Raw genomic sequence first — 18818 nt, forward strand, 5'->3', positions numbered from 1 at the left:
AATGCAAACACATCATTATGGAGTCTGTAGACACTGATGTCCTGCTCATGTGCATATTCCACTTTGCAAGATTAAACAGTCCTTGTGAGGTCTATGTCCATAGAGGGGGAAAATATGTACACATTCCCACTGTACTGCAGAGACTAGAGAAGTGTGAAGACTCGATGAAAGCAATAACTACCGTCCTTTTCTCTGCCTTTGTTCTTACTAGTTGCAACAAAGTGAGTTACCCATTCAAGAGAGGGAAAAAAAAACAGGACCTCCTTCGTGGCATTTGGGTACGGTTTCTACTGGAACCTGTTCACGGGGCCATACCAGGTGTCAATATTTTGCACATGAAGAACCTGATGAACAAAGACGACGCCCTTATGGTCAGCCACTTCACTGCCTTCAAGACCTCTATCAACGCCTCCACTCCTGATGAAGTGACAACTATTCAACATTGACCGAATCTGACGTGAATGCGGTAGGATAAATATGCCCACCCCATGACGTGCCTGAGCAGTGACAAAGCCGCCCACCACCCACATAAATCACCCCTAGCTAACGCCCCAAACAGCAGACCTCTCCAGCCACTTACTGACGCTCATAGTTATGCTATTACCAGTTGAAATTTGGGGCTGCTGCAAAGAAATGTGCGAATGATTGTCAGTGGCCAAAAAACGTTTTAGTAGGCTATTGCTTGTGGTGGTGGCCTCCCCTATCACTAATCTTTTCTTTTTACATGAAGCATGTACGGGCGTGCGATTTTTGGTAGACACGGGTGTTTGCTGTTCTCTTCTGCCAAGGGCACTCTTTAGGATGTGATGTAGTCTGACAAAGTCTGCCCACGTCCACCGGGTAGATGCCAACGGATCTGCAATACCCGGTTATGAAACCCTTACATTATCTTTTGGAAGTGCCAAATATATTTGGAAGTTTCTAGTTCCTCATGTCTATTGCCAATCGTCGATGGGAATTTCATTTCATATTTCCACCTCCTGGTTGATGTAGCTCACCGATGGTTAGTCAACGCGGATTCATATTCCTTGACACCTCTCCAACCTGTCCCCTCCCACCTCGCTCTCCATACCAGCGTATCCACGGACGCCTATGCCCACCCCCTCAGGTCATACCTGGAAATTTTCCGTCCAGAACTTTGTCAAATACCCACGATTCCTGCCAAACATGGTGTTTATCACCTTTCCAAAACAATGGGGCCCCAGTGTTCGCCAGATTCAGTTGTCTGGCCACCGAATCATTTGGCAGCCACTAAACAAACATTCATTGAAATGGAAGTAATGTGCATTTGCCAAAAGGCCAACAGCCTATGGTCATCCCCCTTACACATCATCGTAAAAAAAGATGTCTCTCTGCATCCGTATGAGGATTACAGGTGCCTCAACGTGAAGACAGAATCGGATCACTAACTCCTCTCAAACATTGCCGACGTGACCTCCTACTTGCACAAAGTGAAGGTTTTTCTGCATACTTGACCTCCTGAGAGGGCATTATCAGGTGCCCATGAACCCAGAAGACATCACTAAGACCGCCATCACCACCCACTTTTGTATGTACAGCTTTAATTACTCCTGTTTTGGGCTTCATAATGCTGGGGCCACTTTTCAATGCCTCATGGATGGCATCTTAGAGGACATCAACTTCTGCGTATGTTTTGTGGATGACATACTAGTGTTCTCTTCCTCCATAGAGGAACACCTCCGTCATCTATGCATCGTACTCAACCACCTACAACAGAAGGGCCTTGTAGTTCTGTACAACAAGTGTACCTTTGGTGCCAGCGAAGTATCGTTCTTGGGACACCGCATCACTCCTGAAGGAGTCCACCCCTTCCCTTAGAAGGTAGCAGCCACTCAGAACTTTTCTACAACCTCAACCATCAAAGCACTGCAAGAATTCTTGGACATGATCAACTATTACCACTGCTTCCTGCCAGCCATTGCCGCTACTCTTGGCACCCCCCTCTAGGCCTCTCTCAAGGGCAAGCCAAAAAACCTGAAGTGGGGTCCCCTTGAAGAAGCAGTCTTCTGCAACGCAAAGAATGCCTATCAGCCGCTGCTGCTCTACACTTTTCCTGTGCCACAAGCACCTTTCCTTCTCTCCACCGATGTCAGCGATGTCGCTTCTGGTGCAGTACTCGAGCAGGTGGTCAACGTCTCAACCTGCCCATTGGCCTTCTTCAGTAGAAAACTGTTCTAGGTAGAATCCGTTTACTCTACCTTCGACCATTAATTGTTGGTGGTGCACTTGTCTGTCCGCCACTTTCGCCACTTAATAGAAGGTATGACTTTCGTCATTTGCGTGGACCACATGCCTCTCTGATGCACAACTTCACTCGACAGTCCGATACCTGGACCGCCCTTAAATGCTGACATCTCTCCGTCGTGGCTGAATAAAGTTTTACCCTTCAACACGTCTCTGGGAAAATAAATCCCTTTGCCGATGCCCTGTCAAAAAACACATTTTCCGCTATTACCTGAGACTAGATTACAACCCGTTGGCAGAAGCCCAATGAAAAGATTCGGAGTACCAAGCATGTAGGACATCCTGCACATCCCTCCATAAACAAACAGATTCAGGAGTGGGCACCTTTCCTCAACCTCACCGTCGGTTTGCCTATATTCACGTCAATGTAGTTGGGCCCCTACACATATCACAAGGACATCGTTACCTGTTTACAGTCATCAGCCACTCCACTCGTTGGCCGGAAGCCATTCCCATGGAAACTGCAACGTTTGCCTCGTGTCCATCTGTCTTATACTCATGGTGGATAGGGAGATTTGGTATCTCTGGCAAATTATTTCTGACATGGGTACCACTTTCCCCTCTCAATTGTGTCAATTGTGGACATTATTAGAGAACCACCTGTGAATACGTCGGTCCTCGTGGGGTTAAGGACCACTCCTAAAGATGCCTTGGATGGCTCGGCAGCTGAAATGGTGTATAGCGACCCGTTGTTCGTCCTTCTGAATTTTTTCCTTCTGCAACCTCCTCTGACACTCTCTATCGCCTACGTTACATTGCGGGAAAATTTATTCCATGCCGCCAGACTTACAAGCCCCCAGTTAAGCAACACATACCAACAGATCTGCACTCGGCAACGCTCATTTTCCTGTGTAACGACACTAGCAAGCTACCGCTAACGCCGCCTTAAACAGGCCCTTTCCTCGTGATCAGTCGTATGCCGATAGCATTCTTGATTAACATGCATGGCAAAGAAGAATGGGTCTTCATTGACCACCAAAAATCTGCATATCTCTTGCCAGATTACCTGCCTAAAGTACACCTCTCAAGAGCAAGAGAAGGGTGCCCTATTTCACATATATGTCATTTTTAGTGGGGGAGCCATTGACTACTAGTGTTTCATACATGCTTTTACACTGTAACAGTTTTGATTGTTATCTTATCACTCGCTCTTTCCTGCAATATTAATAATCCAACCTTTATAAACTTGATAGTTCATGCCTAATGTTGTTTGAATTTTTGTGACGTTCTTGCCCGTAAGTCATAGTATTTAAGCTCGATGTCGATTTGATAAAGTTTAGTTGCATTCACCTTGCCTCTCAATTATCACCTAACTGGCGCCTCTGCACAGCGTACACACACACACACACACACATATCTATCTATTTATCTATATATATATGTATATATATATATATATATATATATATATATTTATATATATATAAATATATACATATATATATATGTATATATATATGTATATATGAAATTTTCCTTTTCTATAAACAAAACTTTTTATACTTATTGTTAATATCGGCGTTGTGCAAGCAAATGTTTGATATAAATAATGTGAAATGATGTTTGGAGGGAGTTCTTACCTTTCAGCTACTGCTCCAGACACAATGGTGGTGGCAGTTGTTGCAAAAGATAGTTGAAAGAAGAATTTAGTGTAAACTTCCCCCATTGCCTCTTCTCCAGGGTTCAAAGCAAAACTTCCCCATCCACAGAAAGGGGTAGTCCACTCAGACTCTCCAAAGGACAGAGCATAACCAAAGAGCCAATAAGTTATTCCTCCAAGCACAACATCAACAACATTCTTCACCATAATGTTGGTCTCGTTCTTCATAGAGACAGCTCCGGATTCAAGTAGACCGAATCCTGATATCAATAGCGATGACAATAATATTAGACAAAAGGTGAAGGAAGAATTGGACATCTTTGTTTTATGAGAAATTGTTAGGCATCCTAGACAAGATTTTAGAGGGTAATTCTTTCAACAGAGTCTCCAAGTGCAAAAACAAACAGCATTATAAGTTGTTTAGCTCTCCATAGTATAATGTTATTGAATATCATGAAATTGTATGAAAGATAATTTTATTCTCATAAACTTTTGATACTTTTGACTTGTTGCTGATATAATTGGAAAATATCGTGTAATTTATTATGCTATTGTGCACTGAAGTTTCATGATATATGATCAACTTCATAGATCACATGCATATATTGTAAAGGTTTTGATTATCAGTTTCTGTTTTACCACTGTCAAATTTCAATCTCATAACTTTTTTCTTTTTTTTATAAAGGCAAAGGAATTTCTAACCTGACTGCATGGTGAAGATAATGAAGGTTGAAGTGAGAATCCATGCGGCATCGTTACCAAAATCTGGCGGCGGTTGCGTAGGTGCCTCATTGTTGGTCTGATTATCGAGATTAAGGGTGAAGTTTTCGAACTGGTCAATAGTAAGGTCAGTGTTATTGGATTTCAATGCCATTGACACAGGGAATCTGGAAATAACGTTAATGATTAGGAATGTACATTTTTTGTAGGGAGAGAAGTGATTACATAAAACAAATAGTGAAGAAAACAAAGATAAACTCCATTTTGTTCCCTGATTAATAAGTTACTTGATTCTAACACCTTTCCTCTCTTGTACGAACCGACATTACCCTCATAGTCAGTGAACATTGGCAATTTCTTTTCCATTACACCAACTACAAAAATATAAGATCGCCACTGAAGAAATGTCAGGATATAATTTTATTCCAAACCATTCACATTCACGCGAAGGTAACCAAACTTGTACGCGACTATCTCCAGAAACACATTTAAATGCTGTGAAAAATACCATTCGCAGTGAAATTCTTATAATCCTCTACGCTACTTCTCTTTTAATTCTTCGATAAAGTTTCTGTGTGTTATAAAGGAGAGTGGTGACAGACTGGTAGATATGTGCGTTGAGCAAGAGATGGTGATAAGTTCTAGCTTTTTCAAAAAGAAAGATAAAAACAAGTATACATGGGTAAAAGTGGCAAATGGAAGAGTGGTAGAAAGGGCATTAATGGATTATGTTTTGATAACTAAATGAATATTTGGAAGATTGAAAGACGTGCACGTGTTTAGGGGTATGGCTAACGGTATGTCTGATCATTTTTTGGTGGAAGGAAAATTAGTTGTAGCAAAAGAGTGGGGGAATAGAGCAGGTGGATGTAAAAGGGAGCTAGTGAGGGTTGAAGAGCTAATAAAACTGGGGGTAAAAAGTAAATATCAGGAAAGGTTGAAAATGGCATATGACGAAGTGAAAGTAAAAGAAACTGGTAATTTAGAGGAGGAGTGGAAGCTAGTAAAAGAAAATTTTGTTGGGATTTCAAGTGATGTGTGTGGCAAGAAGTTTGTTGGAGGCAGCATGAGGAAGGGCAGTGAATGGTAGAATGAAGGAGTGAAGGTAAAAGTGGAAGAAAAAAAAAGGGCTTTTGAAGAATGGCTGCAGAGTAATAGTGTAGAGAAGTATGAAAAGTATAGAGAGAAAAATGTGGAAGTAATGCTCACGGTAAGTGAGGCAAAGAGGGCAGCTGACCTGAGGTGAGGTCATGGATTGGGTCATTCATATGAAGAGAATAGGAAGAAGTTTTGGAAAGAAGTCAAGAGACTAAGGAAGGCTGGCTCAAGAATTAAAGAGACAGTGAAAGATGGAAATAGAAGGTTGTTAAAAGGAGAGGAGGCAAGAAAAAGGTGGGCGGAACATTTTGAAAGTTTACTGAATGTTAAGGATAATAAGGAGGCAAATATAATTACTGTTGTAGGTGTTGAGGTGTCGGTGATGGGAGATGAGAATGAGAGAGAGATTACAAGAGAGGAAGTGAGAGCACTAGATGAAACGAGAGTAGGAAAAACATCTAGTATGGATGGTGTGAGAGCTGAGATGTTGAAGGAAGGGGGTGTGACTGTACTTGAATGGTTGGTGAGATTGTTTAATATGTGTTTTGTGTTGTCAATGGCACCAGTAGATTAGGTTTGTGGATGTATTGTACCACTATATAAGGTTAAGGGAGATGTGCATGAGTGTTGTAATTCAAGGGGTATTAGTTTGTTAAGTGTAGTTGGAAAAGTGTATGGTAAAGTACTGTTTAAGAGGATTAAGGGTAAAACATCGAATGCAGTCTTAGAAGTACAGGGTGGTTTTAGAAGAGGTAGAATTGTATGAATCAGATTTTTACAGTTAGGCAGATATGCGAGAAATATTTAGCCAAAGGTAAGGATGTATGTGCTGCGTTTATGGATCTGGAGAAAGCGTATGATAGAGTTGATAGGGAAGCAATGTGGAGTGTGATAAGGTTATATGGAGTTGGTGGAAGGTTGTTGCAAGCAGTGAAAAGTTTTTACAAAGGTAGTAAAGCATGTGTTAGGATAGGAAATGAAGTGAGCGATTGGTTTCCGGTGAGAATGGGGGTGAGACAGGGATGTGTGATGTTGCCGTGGTTGTTTAACTTGTATGTTGATGGAGTGGTGAGAGAGGTGAATGCTCGAGTGCTTGGACGAGGATTGAAACTGCTAGACGAGAATAACCATGAATGGGAGGTAAATCGGTTGTTGTTTGCGGATGATATTGTACTGGTTGTAGACTAGGGCTGGGGAGTCGGAGTCGGAGTCGGAGTCGAGGAGTCGGAGTCGCAGTCGAGGCTAATTTATGGACTAGAAGAGTCGGAGTCGGAGTCGGTAAAATTCCACCGACTCCGACTCCGACTCCTCAGAAATGAAATTTTTGCGCTGGAGAATTATTCTCTTTTGGTATCCTAAGTCACATTTTTTCAAAGTCGCTCAAAAAACGTTTCATATTACCCGTCGTTTTCTTTAACACCCTCTTGAATAAAGGCAGTCACTGGGAAACACATATAGCTCCTGCCATCTCTCATCCATAAGCCAAACCAAAATAATAATATTATACATACGATCAGCTGTTCTCTCCACGCACAAGTCTCTGGACATTAAAGTTTATTTCATGATTAACTCTTCATTTAATCACCATTAGCCATTTAAAAGGTAGGAGTTGTTATTGATTCATAGTTTTATGCAGCACGTATATGAATAATCTTAGAATTAAGTCATTATTCATATGTAAACATCTCGAAATAACAGGTGTTTCGATTACAGTTTCGTGTAACCTAGGAAAAGCTGAATACAAGAAATTACGTGAAATGTTTTCAATAAAACAATTACTTACTAGGCTAATAGGCTAGTAATGATTAAATGCTGTTTTGACTAATAGGCAACATAAAATAAGAAAATTATATAGAAATATTTAATTATTCTTATTTTTTTAAATTGGAGTCGGAGTCGGAGTCGGGGTCGGAGTCGGAGTCGGAGTCGGTTCTAAAAAATTATAGGAGTTGGAGTCGGAGTCGGAGTCGGATGTTCAGAGTCCCAACTCCCCAGCCCTGTTGTAGACGCGAAAGAGAAGCTTGGCCGATTAGTGACAGAATTTGGTAGGGTGTGTGAGAGAAGGAAGTTGAGAGTTAATGTGGGTAAGAGTAAGGTTATGAGATGTACGAGAAGGGAAGGTGGTGCAAGGTTGAATGTCATGTTGAACGGAGAGTTACTTGAGGAGGTGGATCAGTTTAAGTACTTGAGGTCTGTTGTTGCAGCAAATGGTGAAGTGGAAGCAGATGTATGTCAGAGAGTGAATGAAGGATGCAAAGTGCTGGGGGCAGTTAAGGGAGTAGTAAAAAATAGAGGGTTGAGCATGAATGTAAAGAGAGTTCTGTATGAGAAAGTGATTGTACCAACTGTGATGTATGGATCAGAGTTCTGAGGAATGAAATTGAAGGAGAGACAGGAATTGAATGTGTTTGAGATGAAGTGTCTAAGGAGTATGGCTGGTGTATCTCGAGTAGATAGGGTTAGGAACGAAGTGGTGAGGGTGAGAACGGGTGTAAGAAATGAGTTAGCAGCCAGAGTGGATATGTATGTGTTGAGGTGGTTTGGCCATGTTGAGAGAATGGAAAATGGCTGTCTGCTAAAGAAGGTGATGAATGCAAGAGTTGATGGGAGAAGTACAAGAGGGAGGCCAAGGTTTGGGTGGATGGATGGAGTGAAGAAAGCTCTGGGTGATAGGAGGATAGATGTGAGAGATGTAAGAGTGCGTGCTAGAAACAGGAATGAATGGAGAGCGATTGTGACGCAGTTCCGGTAGTTCCTGCTGCTTCCTCCGGTGCCTTAGATGATCGCGGAGGTAGCAGTAGTAGGGGATTCAGTGTTATGAAGCTTCATCTGTGGTGGATAACGGGGGAGGGGGGGGGGCTGTGGCACCCTAGCCGTACCAGCCGAACTCGGTTGAGTCCCTTGTCAGGCTGGGAGGAACGTAGAGAGGAGAGGTCCCTCTTTTTTTTTGTTTCTTTTGTTTGATGTCGGCTACCCCCCAAAACTGGGGGAAGTGCCTTGGTATATGTATGTATATATTATGTATAAAGGTTTCCCATTTACTCTCAGACTTTTCATATCACTTTTTGTAAAACAATCATGGTCTCTCTTTAACGTCTCTCGTCATCACCCTTTTGTCTTTTGTTTCACATTCGTAAATATTTATCCTTTAATAAAATGAGATTCTAATACACTTTTATAGTCCGGGAATGAAGAAAATGAATACGATAAAATAAGTTACAGCGAGTTTGGAAATTGTACGGGATCCATATTCGGATAAAATCCCTCGATCGGAGTTAATAGATTGAGTGCGTTATATAGAAGAGATCTGATGGATAAATGAAGATGTGTTGAAGGTTATGAATACTTGGCAAAAGTATGGATAAGAGAAGATAAACACAGCAGGTCATTGATAAAGAGAAGGAAAAGAATAAATGGAAAAACATGACGCTGACTGAGGAACACCACTGGAGATGGGAAGGAGATAATGTTTCATTGGCGACATAAACAGAGGTAGATAAATAGCATAAAACTTAAGAATAGATTTAGTGGAAGGAGTGAAGCTATAAGCAGGACTGAGCTTTACGATAGACAATCACCCATGTTCGAAATGTTAAAAACACTGAGAAGATTTTCCTTGAAGTCTCTCAAAGAAAAACAACCTGTGAGATAGGAAGAATGACTGTCGGTAGATATTGCCTTTTAGAATTCACATTGATGATCTGTAAGCGGAAAGTTTGGTTCAAGAAAATAGAAATTGAGCAGTCTTGAATATTATAGCAACAGTTTGATTCCTTTTATTTTATGTTCATAGAAATACTTATGTTCTTCCTTATGTTCCCCATACAAAGGATATTACTGGTTCTGTGATTTATATACTAAATAATTTAAACACTTACTAATTGACAGTCTTTAGGATAGATTTGCTATTTTGATTTTCATGGACTTTGCAGATTATCCAATGAGATAGTTCATGAGTTATTCCAGTGCATCACACTCAAAGTCTAATAAATCTGAGTGTTTTATCGTAATTTCTCTATTATTGTATCAAACTATACTTATGTCCATTAACGCTAGTGTCAGTCATTTTTTATTCTCAGATGACACGTACCGAAACAATGGAATCATTTTTTCCTTATAATATATATATATATATATATATATATATATATATATATTTATATATATATATATATATATGTATATATATATATATATATATATATATATATATATATATATATATATATTTATATATATATGTATATATATATATATATATATATATATATATATATATATATATATATATATATATATATATATATATATATATATATATGTATATATTTATATATATATATATATATATACATATATATATATATATATATATATATATATATGTATATATGGTTAGGTTAGGGTGGATCTAAGATGAATGAAAACACTCCTTTATGGGGCCAGAAACAAGGCAAACTTTGAAACAAAAATTCGTTCCATATTATATATTTGAATTTGCTAAAACTACATAAAAAACAACGAATAGAGGAAATCACCTGTAGAAAATACATGTCATGCAAATGAATCTTTTAGACAACTACTAACAAAATAAGGTATTCATCCGATTTTCAAAGTATTTTCTAAAATGATATGATGATACCGGATTGCCCTAGAAGAATAAATGCAATGGAGCAATATGCAAAACAAAAAAGATATATTTTATCACTAAAGCAATAGCGTTTTTCGTGATTTTTTTAGCAATATTTGTGTTTAGTGATAACATAAGGACACCAATCCCATTAAAATATAATGAACAATCAAACAAAAAAATGTATGTATTACTTTGTTTCTGTTTGGATATGTAGTTACAATCGTCAAAAGGGAAAATAGCCCAGTGAGGAAAGGAAGTAGAATAATATAATAAAAAAAAGTTTACATGACAAGTTCTATGAATATAAATAAGGCCTGAATAAAAATGGCTTATGATTAAAAAACAAAAGAATCCATGTACTTAAGAAAAATATTCTTTGGTGTGCAGAACTTTTATGAAGATTCATTGCTTAACTTTGATCTGGGTTAAAGGTAAACTTTGGTTGAAAAACAAAGCCGCTTCAATTTTGACGGTTTTGTTCTCAAATTATGGTCGAATTGTTCTCGCCTTTGGTCATGCAATGTTATTTTGATGCGCCGTAGCCGTCATCTGTAGTGAGCCAAAGAAAATTTTTTTGAAAGTCTTTATCATCAAATCCTGACTTTTACATTTGACAAAGCTGCATCAGCAAAGGCTATTTCTCTGATTTATAAAGAATCATTAAAATTTCTAATATTTCCTATACAAGAATAAGTAACCACGATATTCGACATATAACTATATACATAAATACATAAGTATATGAAAAATCTTTCATTATTAGACTTGGAGAAATGATCTAACTAAAGTATCCGTTTGTATTTCAGTAAAGGCTAGCATTAGAAAAATTGTGGAGCAGATGTTTTCATATTGATACCATGAGCTCACCATTTGATTTTCCTTAGATTTCTTTGGCATTAGGTTAAAGTGAATAATGTAAATATAGCAAGAATATTACACCATTTTCCATTTTATTTTCTATTGCGTCAAGAAGATTGTCGTTAAAAGTTGTCGGTGAATATAAAAATATGCGCACAGATAAGTTTGTTGTATATTTGTTGGATCAAGTTGAAAAAGAACGTGTAATGATTTCTATTTAGCATCGTTTTTGTTATCACTGTGTCATGGAGCATCACTCCAGAAAATTTCCAGTAAATAGGTCGAGTAGTTTTTCCGTAAATTTGCTGACAAAGAAACAGACAAACACAAAGACACACATAGACAAACAATTCTTCCAAAAATAATATCCTTACCACAACTTGATGGGTGTAGGGTAATAATAATAATAATAATGATAATAATAAAAATAATAATAATAACAAAAATCCGATTACCTTATGGTTTACAATAACAAGCCCCAAGGCGCAGTGTTGATAATTCCAAGACCTCAATAGGATTACGGACTGAAATAACAGAATCCTCTTCATAAAGAGAAAGTCCCCAAAAGACAGGTTATGGGGTCTGTGACTCCAGATTAAGTGTTTTATCTTAAGGAGAGCATGAAACATTAAGGAGCGGATATTGATATGAGCAAGGTTGAGGCAGAGAGGAGACAAATACATGATATGGTAAAAAGTTATATGTACGTCTTATCAAAACTAGGCATGGGAATGAATACACTTATGCCTTAGTTAAAATTTAGGATACGTTTATTAACTACGTATATTCATTATTAGCGACTCATGAAGACATAATGTGCGTTTATAAATCATCAAGTAATCCACAGGCAATTACCCACATGATAAATTGGGATTTATCTATAAGAGTTACATTTCTAAAATAGGAAATTTGCAATTAGACGCAACCCAGTTACAAAACAATTGCCACCAATGTCAAATACTCTCCAAAACTGTACGGATTTTTGTCAACGAAACTCTAGAAAGTTGAGCACAAAGGATATATAGTACTCTGCACAAAACGTCCTAATTCCTTCCCTTCTAAGGAGACAGAGCTGTAGGAATTAGCAAAAGCAAAGTGGAAATCCAGGGGAATAACAAAGGACTGATAATAGTAATAGCAATAGTAAAAGTAGTTGTAGTTGAGTTATAATATCGTTTGGTGTGTGCGAAAATGGGTATGTTAAACCAGTGTTTGTATAGCTGAAATTGAGTACATTAGATAAAAAAGCTGTTATATTAGGGGCACATCGTTTGAAAATGTATAAAAGTACATAAAGACAAAGTATGTGAAATGTATGAATCTAAATCGTACTTAGAAAAGCCAAGGAGGTTGTGATGGAGGATCCAGATACAAAGGTGTAGCAATGGGAAATAATTACGATTCAACTGCATGGACTGAATTAAGATAGAAAGCCTTATGGAAATACTGTATGTTCTGGAAGAGTCATGATAGTTATGATTTCATAGTTATTCATCGGAGATTATTCATGTCTTGCGAATATTAAAGATTATAAGACTGTAATAGTATAAAACAATAATGTATTGAATTAAAAACAGGGTGGGCTAGGTAAAAGGGAGAATATAAGGTAGTTTTGACTAAAACATAATTGTTCGGAATGTCGCTCTAATAATCATTAATACGAGGGATATCAGGAAAAATAAATCAGCATGAGCAGGAAGAAGGTACGAATAAATACTCAGCTAACTGGTGCTGTATTGCAAGGAACAGATATGGGTGTAGTTAGTGTCAAAGGGTGGAATTAGTAGGTCATAAGGAAACATTTTTACATGTAGGAGCATAGGGAGAGAAAACAGAAACTCCTGATGTGATAAAATTAGAATGCTTGTACGGAAAAGGAAACTTTTAGGAAAACTATTGCAGGACAGCAGGGAAGACCTTTTACAGGTAAACACATACTAAAAAGGTAGCCAGGGACATGGTAATAGGGGAAAAAGGTTTTAATGAAATTGTTTCGTTGAAACTGAATAATTATTTAAGAGGAAAAAAATCAAGAGAGAAGTAAATGTAAATAAAGTCTGATGAGTTATGCAATAATAAAAAGAAATATTAAAGAAAAGAGACTGCCTATTGAAATCTAAAGGCTAATGAGTTATATAATAATAAAAAGAAAAGAGACTGTCTATGGAAAACACTAATGAAATCAATGATTCTTAAAGGTTATGATAATTTGTAGGTCGTAGCCTCCTTACTATTTTTTTTTTCTATCATGTGCAGTCCCTTATGAAATTAAAGGGCAATTGACATAATTTGTTTGATTTGATAGTCAATTATCTATTACCAAAAAAGAAAAAAAAAGAAAAATGACAAATCTCAATTGTTGAATTTACACTACAGTTCAATGGGATGGGTACTCTTGCTAGACTCAAAAGTTCTACGATCGGCTGTGTTTCGGATAATGCAAGTCTAAGGTCATAAGCCCCTTTCAGTCTGTTTTGGACTTATGCTTTGATGGTAAGTAGAGTGGAAAACCCAATTTCGCACTCATAGTGGGTTGCAAAAAAAGTTTGCACATTATAACAATCTTTGTATCACATTTCATGAAAAATATGTTTTGCAACCTCGATAGAGATTACAAACAGGTTGCTGAAGAGAAGTACCGAAAACATTTTGCTCCAAGAATTGAAACGTTATCGACATAAAGTTAACTTTTATAAAGAAATGTGTTTTGATGTGGAATGCAACACAATTCTTGTTATATAAATTCAAATGCTATAATACAAAGCTTCATTTTAAATGCAGTCTTTTTCATGACAGTGGACCACGACGGTCTCTTTTTCTTGTAGCGCTACGCTGACCGGACCGAATTAAAAAAATTCTACTAAAATTATTGATGTGTGTACCACATCATCATTACTTAGTATCAGCTCACTCACGTAGAATAATAATAGTTCATCAGTTGAGAATGAATCCTTTTATCCCAGCAACTTCGCTCACTCGTCTGGGTGGGACTTCATTAGAGACTTCTTATTAAAATAGGTTTAATGCTTAAAGCTTACATTACAGCTCTAATCTCTGACTTGTGACTTTAGAGTGAGAATATGTAAAAAAAACTCGTGCGCAACAATACAAAAATAACAAATGGCCATTACTCTTAAAAAGACTGGATTCTACTGCAATACAACAGTAAGAAGAATCACATCCTTACTTTGAGATAATTAATAAATGACTAAATCATTCATAACATACGCTACTACACTTATAAACTATGCTAAAACATGTTTTATATATGTAATACTGTGCAACATTACTCGTAATACCCGTAGCGCATAGAGTATTACAGTACAAAATAAATAACAATTATATGCCCATCAAAAAAAGAGTAACTTGAAAGTTTTTTCTCGTGCATTTCTAGATTAGCGTTAGACAGAAATGCGTGTACTTCTTTTCACTGTATGTTAACTATCTTTAATACTTTCCTTTTTGAAAGGGATCTCCAGTGTGAGTGCAACAAAAGAGTTTCGAATTCGGAATTGTTCTTTTCACATAACTCAGCAAACAGACAGGAGTTGAATGTGTCTCCTTTAATGAAGTTCACACCAGTGGCAAATACATTAAATGCTTCATCGACACGCCAACAGAATATTTTATTATCATTAGAAAACAAGGTGAATAAATCCAAGGGTTACTGGTCATACAATGTATCCTAAATACCCGAAACCCACAACAAAATTTCAAAACTAAGTGACCCTCTCGCAATCCCCTAAAACCGCTTCGCAGACATCCTGACTCTATTTGAGAACCCCTGTGGGACGTCCCTCTATTTGTGGAATTTGTATTTCCAAGTTTTGTTGAATGTTGAGGGTGGAAGAGGGACAGAGCTGACTGATGTATCGCACAAGAAGTAGAATAAGGAAGACTTGAAGATGCTTATGGAAGTAAAGTGACTGTTTAGGATGAAGATTGTGAAGATTCTAAAATATATGGAGAGACACTAACTTGATGGTGATATCGTATTTGAGGGATTACCCAGTGAGTATATGATTTGTCTGAATGAAAGGAATGTTTTAAAGGACTGGGTATTGAGGATAACTATCTGCATGTACAAAGGATAAAGTCATGGAGAATGTTTTAAGGCCTATAGTCTATAATGAGCCATAGTACTGTATATATGGGGGAGACGTATGGTAATGTTTTCATACAGAATTTGACGAGGAAAATGCTGAATGGACCATTAAAAAAAAAAATAGTGAAAGCTTTGGGATTATATGTAAAAAATGCAAGTGGAGATAGGTGAGGAGTTTTGGAAGGTTATGTAAACGCTATAATACCTGCTTTGGTATAAAAGTGTATCTCTGAGTCAAGGGGTGGTATATTCCTATAATTTAGTATCATGAATACAATTCTTGTTCATGTGGCAATATATATTAAAAAAAGAGCAATGCGAAGGACAGGGTATGGTAATGAAACTCTGCGACATTAGAAAAGGTTTCATGAAAGTAGTGATGAGTGGTTGATATTTGCAGCTAACATACAACTAGTGAGTGAAAAAGAATTATGGCGCCTCTTTTTTATGTTTACAAGAGAAGAAAGGTGAGAGTGAATGTTAGATAGATTAAAATGAAAAAGAAAAGGGAAGACGCAAGAAGTGGTAAAGATAAAAGCATATTATATGACAAAATCTGTTTTGTAATGAATGACATTGAAAAGAAATTCAGTTTCGCTATTTTATAATTGATTGATCTATGTTCATTGAATAATTTCTTCATTCCCTTATGAAAATATTTTGTAGAACCCCTTTAAAGTTTTAGGAAAAGTAAACACATTTGCCACATCTAAATTGTGTAGATAAATGAAAAAACAACAACATACAGTTAAATGTTTTTGGTTAAGGAAATTAAAGGAATAAAATTTGATTTCATGGACAATCACAGCTTGCAATCTACACAAAGGTATTATCAAACTATAACTGTACATACACAGCCCCTTACCTATGACTCGTGTCCCTGATAAGCTGTTTAAAACTTTTCAGGATCATTATTCAATGTAGTTTTATTCGATTTCTCCCCTGTCATATTGCATTTGAAGAAAAGAATGAATAGTGAAAGGTAGAGTAAATAGTATCATGAACATTTCTGTCAAATGTTTTTCTTGCGTTGAGAGAAAAAACGTTAATGCCTACACATTTTTCAGGAACGAGAGCAATGACGAAGGAACGGCACCTAACACGACAAATCACAAAGACACACTGCCCTGGTTCACTTGCTGTGACCAGAGACTGGACCTTCGGCGTTGGATCACAGGCAACGGACAAATCTATAAGTTTCGGGGCGCAAATGGTGCTGGACCGTTACGCGCAAGACATTTGGTATTTTAGTAGTTCTGGAACTGGATAAGTCCTCAAGATACGATATTTAGGATTTATTTTCTATAAACAATATTGATGGAAAAAATACGCAATCTCAATGGATAGAAAACAGATCGTAGGATTTCGTTCATCAAAAGATTTGCGTTACCATGAGATTTTCAAGATATCATAATAATGATAATAATAGAAATATAGAAATAGAATAATTGTAATAATGATAATTATTATTATTATTATTATTATTATTATAATTATTATTATTATGGTTTCATATCATAATCATCATTGTAATATTGATAATGAAAATATTAATAGTAATCATTAAAATCAATAGGCGTAGGAGGAAATGATGACGATGAATAATATCATTATCATAATTGTTATAATCCTTAATGATAAAAGGTTATTGGGTTATTTTAATGCCACAGTTACTTGCTTCGTCCGGGTAACGAACACACAATCAGTGCTGTAGCATCTTGACCTGTATTATAGGCTGTACCATACAGTAGCTTTGAATGTCGTTTTTTTTTTTTTTTGGGGGGGGGGGGGGGTGAATTTTCTTTACCTTTGTATTTTCGTTTGTATTTATTAGTTTATTCATTTATCTATTTCTTAGTTGATTTGGTCTTCTCGTGAAGGTTTTACAAGATTATCTTGACAGCTGCCCTTTCTACAACCTCTAATTTTAGTTAAACTAGGTATAGCACCTTTCCTAGTTGGTTTTCTAATGAATATTCCTCTAAAACCTTCTTAAATGATTAGAACTCTTTTTCGTCTCTATATATCTTCAGTGACCAGAAGGTTTTATGAAATTCTTTTCTAATCCTTAATAAAAAATGCTCACGGCACCAACAGCTGATTTTTTCTTTTTCCTTTTTTTTTTTTTTTTTTTTTTAATGGAACCATTGTAAACACAGGTATCCATCTTATCAAATGACAAACGTGAGCACATGCCCACGCTTGTGTAACAGGGTGAAGTGTGGCATGAGGAGTTTCGTATTTCCGCGTTTCCGTTTCTCATTTCGTGTCACTCCCTATGTGAATCCGGTCTAAGGAGACCCTCGAGTTCAGGCTCGCTAGAATTCGACACAGCTCCTCAATTGCTGACATTCGTCTTTTATGAGTGACGTCTTTATTATGTCATTACCTCAAAGAAAGTAACCATCATCCCAGTTGGAGACAAATTGTGGCCAACCGCCATCCTTGTATCTGTTGTTGAGAAGCGAACAAAATCCTGTTGCAATAAATCATATAAATACCTATGTTTCAGGACAGAATTTTACGAAGTATATACAAACTCCATTAAGAGGACAAGGAAGATAGAATCTGATTATATTTCTAACAGTTACCAAGTGTCAAAATGTTCAACCGAAATAGTAGCTTATATTACAGGCTTTGTTGAATTTAAGTTACAAAAGTCTTTATGGTGTGAGATCTGCATTGATACATTAATATTAACAAACTGAAATTATCATCATACCATCATCAAGTTAAAAACAAAAGGAAAATGTCTTTAACCATTAAATCATGTAACTGATATATTATACTTGTGAGAAATACACGAAGGAGATGTCTTGCGACAAAGCACGTTGGAAAGCAAACTTCTATAAATTAGTTAAGTTCCGTATGGGAAGGTTACAAAGGCAAAACAATGTTTTCTGAGTTCAATTATCACATGCATGATACACAGCCATTGGACAATGACTTGTACTTATTGATTACAATAATAGCTGTAAGTATTGACGAGTGATATATAATTACGCTGGTACTTAACACACAGGTTGCAGCAAAGAGTCGACAGTTATATACTAAACTGATTAATTTAAGGGGTCAATAATTCTTATTGATAAATAATAGTATGCAAAAACGTATAATAAGGACCAAAGAATTAGCAGAAATAAAGGATATAGCTTGAAATTTGGGTCAGTAATAGGTTATATGTATATAAGATAATGAAAAAGTTTGTATTATATTTCGAAGTAATAAAGTAAGGTATTATGTATAATAAGATTATCAACTATGTTCTTTATAACAATGATAAAATGTCAATCACCTTTACCCTCCATTCAAGCCATAATAAGACCCTTATGAAAATAAATATTGGAAAAATATCTGAAGCATTCCCGTTAATCTTGATGGTTTGGTGTCTCTCTCGTCATTCCACAGCGTGGCTGACCGGCAGTCTACTGGTTTCACTTTACTAGTGAACCGGGTCTGACCAGTGCAGGTATTTCCGCTATTTAGATCATTGGTCTTTATAGCAGTGTTATATATAGCCTAATAAAGCTGAGAATTAA

The 18818-nt window shown here is 36.8% G+C and overlaps 1 protein-coding gene across 2 annotated transcripts in view; it reads right to left on the reverse strand.

The window, feature by feature from the left end:
- Positions 1-16489, reverse strand: part of LOC137654347 (putative ammonium transporter 3) — a 115380-nt gene extending 98891 nt beyond the window's left edge. The window contains exons 1-4 of one of the 2 annotated variants that reach the window (XM_068387963.1): positions 16336-16489; positions 16145-16221; positions 4568-4752; positions 3846-4125 (exon numbers count right to left, since the gene is read on the reverse strand). In XM_068387963.1, the coding sequence (XP_068244064.1) occupies positions 3846-4125; positions 4568-4752; positions 16145-16191 (512 nt within the window). In that variant the 5' untranslated portion in view covers positions 16192-16221; positions 16336-16489. The remainder of the gene's footprint in view (positions 1-3845; positions 4126-4567; positions 4753-16144; positions 16222-16335) is intronic. The other variant, XM_068387964.1, reaches the window with a different exon arrangement.
- Between the last annotated feature and the right edge of the window lie 2329 nt (positions 16490-18818).

Source organism: Palaemon carinicauda, chromosome 15, assembly GCF_036898095.1.
Source record: "Palaemon carinicauda isolate YSFRI2023 chromosome 15, ASM3689809v2, whole genome shotgun sequence".
NCBI classification, from domain to species: Eukaryota; Metazoa; Arthropoda; class Malacostraca; order Decapoda; family Palaemonidae; genus Palaemon; species Palaemon carinicauda.